The sequence below is a fragment of the Pteropus alecto genome, unplaced genomic scaffold (assembly GCF_000325575.1).
Source record: "Pteropus alecto unplaced genomic scaffold, ASM32557v1 scaffold103, whole genome shotgun sequence".
Classification (NCBI taxonomy): Eukaryota; Metazoa; Chordata; class Mammalia; order Chiroptera; family Pteropodidae; genus Pteropus; species Pteropus alecto.
The window spans coordinates 14,319,064-14,329,109 of record NW_006436288.1 but is presented as its reverse complement, the minus strand read 5'-3'; the positions used below and the strand labels follow the sequence as shown (position 1 = coordinate 14,329,109).

At 35.8% G+C, this 10,046-nt stretch overlaps 1 protein-coding gene across 1 annotated transcript in view; it reads left to right on the top strand.

Annotated features, from left to right (window-relative positions):
• Positions 1–10,046, top strand: part of PKP2 (plakophilin 2) — a 77,245-nt gene that overhangs the window by 63,949 nt on the left and 3,250 nt on the right. Inside the window, exons 10-11 of the mRNA XM_006912735.3 lie at positions 3,261–3,414; positions 6,969–7,158. Coding sequence (XP_006912797.1) covers positions 3,261–3,414; positions 6,969–7,158 — 344 coding nt within the window. The remainder of the gene's footprint in view (positions 1–3,260; positions 3,415–6,968; positions 7,159–10,046) is intronic.

Here is a 10,046-nt window from a genome sequence, read left to right as displayed (position 1 = left end):
GGACACAAAAAGCACTAACCATAAAATAGATATTTTATAAATTGAAATTTATGCTTACAATTAAAATTAATAACTTATGCTATTATGCTATCAAAAGACAATGTTAAGAAAGAAAAAAGACAAATCACAGAATAAGAAAAGATTTTTTTTTTTTTGTAACATACATGAGTAACAAAGGTTGGTATCTAGAAAATATAAAAACTTCAAGTTAACAAAAAGACAACCCAGACAAATAGACAAGATACTTGAACAGGTACTTCATAAAAGATAATATAGAAATGGCCAGTACACATTGAAAGACATATTCAACTTCATTAGTAATCGTGACAATATGAATGAGAAGTACTGTTTGCATACAGTTGACCAACTAATTAATGGTCATTCTCACATATTTTCTGAAGCTAGAATATAAAATCTCTGTTTGGCCAATTTGATTGTTTATTTTTCTTACTGAGCAAATTTTAAAGACCATTCCACTTCAGATTTACTTATTTCCCTCAGTGAATCAGAATAAGAGTATGCTGTGCTCTCCCCTGGTTGAACAAACATCATTTGAAGATCCAGAGTTCATCTAACCTTGCATGTTTCCAGTAATTATTTTATATACTAACATAAAAGCTCTTTATTGTATATGAGAACGTATCATCAAATGGTATAATATGATATATATATATAAAGCAAGGGTTTTCAGATAATCTTATGTTTTGAAAGAAAACATTTTAAGAAATAAATATTTTGTGCCTTTTAATTTATCTTCTCATCAAGAACCTTCTCAGGTGATAGTAAGTCTTCAGGAAAAGTTGATAGCATTTTTATTTACATAGTTCATTTCAAGAAACATTTATATGGGACCTATCATGTTGTAGGCACCATACAGGCACTGAGGTGGTAGGGGGAAGATAGATGAGATGCATTTCCATCTTTTCAAGGAGATTATGTTCTAATAGGAGAGATATGCAGTTTGGTACAGTTGTGACCTAAAGAATTAAGGCATAATGGTAAGAAAAGAGAGGAAGAAAGACCCAGGCTATGAAGGACTGTATGTGCCATAGTAAGACATTTCGACATCATTCTGAAAGCAATCGGGAGTCATTGCAAAATTTAACTTGAGGTAGAACATAATCAGATAAAATTTTAGAAGGATCATTCTGGTATAAGGCTTAGAAATCCTGGTGTTGAAGAAATAGCAAGCCAACTAGCAGCTTTTGTTCCTACTAAAAATTGGAGACCATACATTTGCAGAATTAGCAACCTGCAAATGCACTATTTAGCGATATTTGGTGACCAAGTTTAAAATCAATTTTGCAGTTTTAATGTGCAGGTGGAAAATAAGCTAACAATGATAAGAGAGTTAAGGATATTAGAAAGATAGTATTTGATGTGATGGTTCATGTACCCCAATCCAAATAAGAAAGAAAGTTAAGACAGTATAGAATTGATAATTTGAGATGTGGGGAGTAAAGATAAAGAGACTGGAATTCTTGATGAGGCTGAAAAAGATATATGGTAGGAATGAGGAAGAGGAGCAAGGAGAACAAGAAATTGTGTTCAGAGTCTAACATTAGAGTTTAAGTTTTCAAAGTCAAGGTATTTCTGGGTGAATACAGGTTCTGTGTGACCATGGAAGTGAAAGGCTGATGTACAGAAGAAACGGAGGTCAGTTCCTTTTAGGAAGTCTGAGAACTGTGAGGTGTTATTAATGTGGTCATCCACAAAGGGTTGGAGGAAGAGAAGACACCGTGCCAGGCTCCAGAGCCTGCAGTGGGTGTTGGGAAAGAAACAATAGGCTTGAGATAACAGACAATACTACAAGGGTGATAGAGCTGTTGGCAGTGACTCAGAAGTACAGAGTTTTGTGTAGGAGGGAAGACAAATATCTAGACGGGCCATTCTATCTGGGAAGAGAGAGGAATGCTAACCCTACCCCCGCGCCAAGATACAGGAGTTGTACAGAATAAATAGCCTCCTCTCTGGATGGCTAGAGGGAAGGATTCTTCTCAGAGTAGAGTAAATAGTCTAATAGAATGCTTTGCAAATTAGTGAAAGTCCAAGCGTAACTTGTTTACATACAATAAAACAAACATTATAAAATAGTGGTTATTAAACTTCTTTGAGTATCTCGTAGAAGTTATGAACCCTTCCCTGAAAAAGTTTATTATAAACACAAAGGCAATTTTAAAGACCTCCTATCCCAACCCTGAAACCTATCCTGGACCTTATATTAAGAGCTCCTATTCTAAAATGTATAGTGGAGAATGTAAGAAAGAGACAATCTGCAGGCAGTAGGGGGAAAACAAGCAGTGTTTCAATAAGATAAATAGAGAAGATAGACACCCTGAAGAATAGTCATGAATTATAGGAATTTCTGGCATGGTGGCCTCAAATTAGTTTCACCAATTAGCAATTACCAAAGCAAGCTAAGGCCGCAGTATTGTTGGGGGTTTGTTGACTCTAGGAAGGGTCTACCTGGACCTCATACGCCCTGAGAGTAGGTGCCCAGTGTTCACATGCTGCTGGTACATGATACAGAGTGTAGAATTACAAATAACCTAACTAGCCATCCATTCCTTTTTTTAAAAACCTGATATCTCTTTCAGAATACAGTGATTTTTCGGAGATGAGTGAGTTTATTAAAACATGTGAAATGCCAAAATTGGAACAAGAAGAAACAAGAAAGATGAATAAGCCAACAACCAGTAAATACACTGAAATAATAATCAAAGACATCTCAATCAAAGACATCTTCCTTTAGAATTTTTCTTAGCTCAGTTGGCTTTACAACTAAATTCTACCAGAACCACAAAGTTGAAATTATTCTTGTATTACACAAATAGTTCAAGAAAACAGGAAAGGGAGAACACTACCCAACTAATTTGATGACATTGGTGTGACTTCAATTCTACAACTTTTATTCTAAAACATTGTCCTTATCATATTCTTTTCATAGTGATAAACTGAAAATGTGAATAAAGAACAGACTGATAAATAGAAAGGAAAGGAAAAGACAGGTTCATTTTATTTATAAACAGATGTAGTAGCTAACCAAATCCAGTATTGTATTTAAATACACTGCATAAACTGTTTTTATCCAGTAATTAAACTGAAAACCTAATAAAAATTTAAAGGAAATATCTTTAGACTGATTTCATCACATTTCTAGTTTTTAATACATCTTGTTCAATCTCTAGTAATCTACTGAAACTTAATATTACCCTGAAGTCAAATGCAGTGATATTGATAGGACATGTCTCACCAAACAGATGCCGATGTCAGTAGCTCAGGCAGTTGTCCAGAAGGAAAATGGCCTTCAACACACCCGGAAGATGCTACATGTTGGTGATCCAAGTGTGAAAAAGACTGCAGTCTCTCTGCTGAGGAATTTGTCTCGCAATCTTTATCTGCACAATGACATTGGTGAGTCAGTAAAAGTGTCGATATAATGTATGCATATTGAAAGTACAAATGCAGTAGAACATTGTCTTTATCTCATTCTTTTTACGATGATGAACTGAAAATGTGAATAAAGAACCAATTGTGATAAAAAGTCCTGGCTCTTGTGCACCCAAGCATCAAGGGTAGGCTTTCTCACTAGGTCTCAAATAGGATTTTACTTAATATCTACATTTTTTTTTGTTTTGATTACCACAGAAGAGAAATTTTAGACTGTACTAATAATTAACACGTAGCTATCTTTCAGAATGTTCTCTGCATGGCCTGCTGAGCATCACTCTTCTAAAACACGCACGCACGCATGCACGCACGTAGTGGTTGTTTGCTTTAGAAGCTTGGCAATTGTTGGACTAAAAACATATGGATAGACCGATAATCACTTTTAAAAAAGGACAAAAAGGAGTCATTGAATATAGCGTACTTGGCATAGATGGTTTGAGAATAAATATGAAATATATTTCCCCCTTTATTTGAGTCTGTGTTATTGACAATGGTGATATCATGTTATACCTAGCAAATAACAATTTTTCATTTATTTGCTTTATACCTAGAAATATCTGATAAATGTTTGCAAATCAAGCCAAAAACTATAAAATGAGACAAAAGGGAAAATAATAACTGAAATTAATCATGCTCCACAAAGTAGTCATTTCTGAGAACTTGAAATTCAGTTCTCCACAAAGTTGCACTAAAACTATAAACAGATTTTTGTTTATGTTTATTTTTTTAATGGATTGGATTTTTCTGAAACTGCACACACACACCACCACCACCACCATCACCACCACCACCACCACCACCACCACCACCACCACTCCCCACCAGAGATACTGAGGTCCAGGATTATGTTTTAATAATGTCATTTCCAAAGACAGCCAGCAGCACAACATTGGACAGGTGGTTTCATGCCCATTATAAATATAAAGAGCCTGGCAGTTTTCCAGTGAATCTGAAAGAAGCCTTGCTATAGGCACTGTCATCATTATGAAAGTGTTCTCCCCATTGTTTTCTGAGGACGTTTGTGCTGCACTTTCATCGGGTGTATTATCCTTCGACTTTTTTATCTTTTCCCAAGTGAGATGTTGACTCCATCTTTTAAAACATTGATAATGAAAATAACTGCACTCTGCCTTCAGGGCAGAAATACTGTGGTCTCAGATCCTGTAGTCCTCCAGCTATTGGGAAGGTAAAGCTGTATAGCTTCACAGTTTCTATAAGATGATATCACTGATAAACCTCTCCTCATTTTAAGGACAGTAGTGAGAAGAGGCTTCAGCAAGACAAATGCAGTTTTAAATTCTAAATTGGCTTTATGTCAAATACATAAATTGAGTATAAGGACCTGTCTTGATTCCACATATTAATAACCAGGAATAAATGAAATTCAGTTTGAAATACGTGCTTTGTGTTCTCATGAGAGACTTCTGGGCCAGGTAAAACTTGTCATGTACTGGAATGAGGTCATCACATTTTACTTAACTTTATAGTAATAAACTTAAAACTTATATTTTCTTAAAAATTTGAAGATAGGCAACTTAATGTGGTGACAGAATAATAGATCTCATGCAGAAGACATGGCGCTGCTTCATGCAATGCTGCTTTGCCACCCATGTCACCTTGGTTTGTCATTTAACTGCTCTAAACAGAGTGAAATTAATAATAACTAACAGTGTTTTCCCCGGGATCAGATGACATAATGTACAGCATTTGCAAGCACCAGGAAGTATTTGGATACATCCCTATATTCTCAATTCACGTAAACTCATTGTTACAGATGTTTTCAGAGATCCAGCTCATGTCTTGGCTTTTTAAGGCATTGAGTTTAGGCCATTACTGCATCCTGTGGAGAGATCGATTGGGCATTTTCTGTTGTGATTGTCACAGACTTATTTCTGTGTCATTGTCCTAAATTCAGTGGAAGGAAAATTAATTCTGTGGTTTAACTTATTAAAAAGAAGAAGCTTTCCAATAATAACTCGTATCTATTGAGACCTTCCTATATGCAGGGTACTATGATACAGTTAACATGTACTAACTTACTTAATCCCTCAAAACAACCCTGTGAAGTAGAAACTTTTATTACCCCATTTTACAAATTTGGAAAATGCAGCAAAGAGAGGTTAAATCACTTGCCCAAACCACCCAGCCATTAACTGGCAAAGACAGGACTGAAACTAAAGAAGTGTGGCTTCAGAGGTTGAGATCTGAGCTCTTAACACTATGATGCAATGCTTAAACAATAGTAAAAAACAAAGTGGCCTTTGAGCAGGAGGTATGTCTTTTCTGTCAGTTAGGTACAAGTAGTATCAAAGGACAACATATCATTGAGTATCTTTTATGAGTACCTCTCTGTTTTAAGCATAGTGATCAATGTTGGAAATCCAGAAATGAATACAATAATTGTCCTCAAAGGATAAGGACCCCACCGAAATTCAGAGGGGCATGTAACCCAACATCATAGAGAGAGAAGTGTAGTTCCAGGTGCCACATGAACTCAGATGAAGAAATAATAAAATTAAGCAGAAATATTTGTTGCACAACCATAATAAATACAACGCTGTATTAAAGAGCTGTGAGGAGCAACAAAAGCAAGAGAAGCATGCTATCTTTTAAGTAGAGTCCAAAGTACCTTGAGAAAAAGAAGAAAACATACATGAAAAGAATTATTGCAAAAAAAAATCAAATACAAATTCATATTGCTCACAATATATATACCATAGGACAAATTATAATGAAATCACCAGTTATTAATATCTCTCCCTATTACTATAAAAGAAAACCAAACTAAAACCATATTATTAAGAACTTATATACATAGTGAAAAAATATATTTAAAAGTGTCTTTCTCTTTTTTTAATAATAGTATTATTTGTGCATTAAAAAAACTTTGGGCAGTACAGATAATTTTTAAAAAATATTTTTAAGTCACCATCAATACTATTGTAGAAAATCAACTCCTATTAATATTTTAGTGTATTTCTTCTAAAATTTCTTATGTTTATTTTCTCTCCTAATGTTATAATACTATATAATCTTTATATAAACAAGTATATGATTTTTTTACATAAAATATTAACATAAATATTTTCTCATTTACATGTTTCATAGACATGTTTTAGGATGCATAATATTCTTTGCAGGTGTATTTTAATTAATTATATGTTATTATTGGGGTATTTAGGCTTTTTATAAAGCATTTTTCATTTTTAAAGTTATGTCAAGATGAATTAGCAGAAGTAAAATTATTGAATCAAATGTGAAAATTTTTTAAATTCTTGACATGTCTGTCAAATTGCTTTCTGAAATGATTTCCAATATACTGAGCACAGAGTATCATTTTTTTAAAAATCCTTTTAAATTTTGAATACCAGAGAGGTTACATTTTTTCATATGCCTGTTAACCAGTTGTGTTTCCTTTCTAAAATGTCTTTTGCCGAAATGTATTGAGATCTTGAGATTAAGAAACACTCTTTTAAATCAAAGTGTTTTTTTTTTTTTCTTCTTCTTTCATTTCGTAGCCAGAGAAACTCTACCTGATTTGGTTTCCATAATTCCCGACACAGTCCCAAGTACTGACCTTCTCATAGAAACTACAGCCTCTGCCTGTTACACGTTGAACAATTTAATCCAGAATAGTTACCAGAATGCCCGGGATCTTCTAAACACCGGAGGCCTGCAGAAAATTATGACCATCAGCGCAGGCGATGCGTAAGTCCTTTAGCATCTGCCCATCGGCTGTCTCTCCTTTCCTCAACACCACTCTCATATGTAAATTTAGTTATGAACTTTCAGGCATTGGGCACCCTGGGCCTCAGGGTCAAAAGCAAGATTGTAAAGCTGGGCCAGATCATCTGCTCCAATCCTTGGTGATCAAGCTAGTGGATCTTCCAAGCCAAATACTTGCCCGTTCTCTCCTAAAATATTCAGAGATAGTCAAACTCCATAGCTTCTCTGGGTAGTGCATTCCAGCATTTTATTGACCTGATGAATTAATTTGTTTCCCAGAACTACAGCTGTGAGTTAAGAACAGCAGAGTGTAGTCAAGGTTGGGAGTCCTGTGGACAGAGAATGCCCTTTTCTCACTTAAATTTGTGGAGCCAGGGTCACCCCCACATGGCTTAGAAGCAGTGATAGCACAAGAAGTGGGAGGCAGCATAGCAAGAAGTTCTTTCTTTCTTAGTTTTCTCTGTCACATCTATTTTACCTCAGTCTTTTCAAGAATATAAGGTCTAATGCATATATGTCATCTCACATCCCTATTTCTGTCTTTAAATTTCTCCATTTAAAAAAAGAAAGTGAAGAAGAGAGTTAAAAACCTTGTGTAACCAAATTATTACTATTAGTTAATTTAGAGCAATGGGACCCAAAGGGGGCATGAAGATTATTATCTTTTTCTTTTATACAATTCTGATTTGTTTGACTTGTTAAATGCAAGTTCCTTTTGTAAATAACCAAAAAAAAAGAAATGTTATATCCCAGTTCTAATCAGTTGCAAACCAAAGGGATTTCACCTGTAGTAGACAGATGTGTGCTTGGCCACACAGGGAAACATAGGAGTCTGTGGTATCCTGGAATGAACTCACATGCCCTCGCCACAACCCCACCCAGTGTAGAACCCTTATGCTCTACAGCCCCACTCTGGCAAAGCTCATGGGGAAGGAAGATCGCATTCAGAGTAATATGATTAAAAAGAGCACTGAGTAGAATATTGGTTCCCCAAGAACAGGTAGTATTCACCTGTCCCAGAGCCTGGCAGATAGCAGTTGCTCGGTCTTTGTGGAAAGAATGAATTATTGCTGCAAAAGAGAAATAACTGTTCTAAGTAGTCATCTAACCTTCTAAGCAACTCTCCATAAGACCATATGATTTTATTATTTGAATATTCAGATCTAACAAGCACAGGGGAATACATCTCACTTTTGAAAACTTCTTATAGCTTAGCAACATACAGGGTGTACTATTTTTATAATTCATGGGTGTCAACCCAAATAAAGAGATAAACTGAGGAAAAGTCAAATTACCAGAATTTGAGTTTATTCAGGAATAGCAGAAGCATTGCAATTCAGGAAGCACGTGCTGTGGCAGGCTACAAGGGAATCCACTGAGGGTTTGAAGTGGGCTGTATTTATGGGCAAGGATGTATGTATGGGGCATGCCCACACAAAATTTAAGCAGTAAGTTCATTGGCTTGAGGATGGGGTGAAATCCTCGGCAGATGTTCATTGGTCAGGAGATAGTCTCTGTCTTCTGTAAATCAGGCACTTATAAGGAATCAGCCTCTCCCTTCTGAACTTTCCTTCTTTTGAGGAAGCGTGCATGACATTCTCCATTTCATATCCTCCAGTTCCATTTTACATTGAAATCCTTTCACATGGACTAGACTGGGAACCAGTGATCATTTACAACATTTTATCTTTGAGTAAATGAGTTCCAAATGTCAAAAAGAAAGAAAGAAAGAAAGAAAACCTATAGGCAGACTATAAATATAACACCGTTGTGAGGAAGAGGACAAATAATTCTCACTCTACCCTTCTAGGTGCTTGGCTGAGACACCCCTGTTATAAAAAAAGACATATTCACAGGAGAAAAACAGAAATTTAATGACATGTATACTTCCTGTATACGTGGGAGAGACCCAGGAAAGCTGAGTAGCTCCTCAGTGTGGTCTGAGGTTAAAAAACACCTCTAGTTAGAGACAAAAGAAGTTGTTGGAGGTAGAGTGAGGCTATTAATGGGAGGTTACCAGGAAAAGCACAGTAAACTAGAGTAAGATTGTTATGCAGATTTAAGTCCTTACCTTCTCCATTATAAGAATTTCTAAAGATTTGGAGTCACGCTTCACTTCCTGGTCCAGAGGGGAAGACAATTCTTGTACATGAGGATTTCCCTTATAAATGTAAATGTCTCTTATGCAAGGATAACTTCTACTGGGTTTTCAGAGCTTTTCCAATATCTTAAAAATAATCAGCCTAAAATAATTTTTATGCTGAAGAGGCATATTTTAGGTTGGTATATTCTGCTCCCATTCGCTTGCTATTTAAGAACATTTTAAATATTAGAGACCCATAGCTTTCATGGTTTTATTAGTACTTCAATTATAAGCAAGCTACTTTGAGGAGTCCATGAGGTACTAAAAAAATTTGGAGCTGGTAATTTGACTTACCCCCTGCAAGGCTGGTATGGAAGAGTCTTTTAGCTAATGAAGGAACCCAGCATGCACGACCTTTTCCATACAACTTAACATTCTCTATTCTTGGTTGCATGTTTGGAAACACCTATGATAGGTGCCGCGTCCTCTTTTTACCCTACTGCGTGACAAGGTCCAGAGATGGGGACAGAAGCTTCAAGGAATGCATCGTCAAGAACGAGGACATGGCATGTGTTTAGGGATAATTGGTTTCTTAGGAACGATCCTATTAATAGGGAGAATTTGGGTAGCACAAATTCTAGTAAGTGTAAATGCTGTACAAGTGGATTTCCTCAAAATTGGCTCTGAGGAAAACATAGTAAATTCCCCACGTATGGAATCAGCTCCAGTCACCCTGACGTGTCCAGAATGCGTAAACCCTTTATTTGAACAATTATTAAGGGCAATT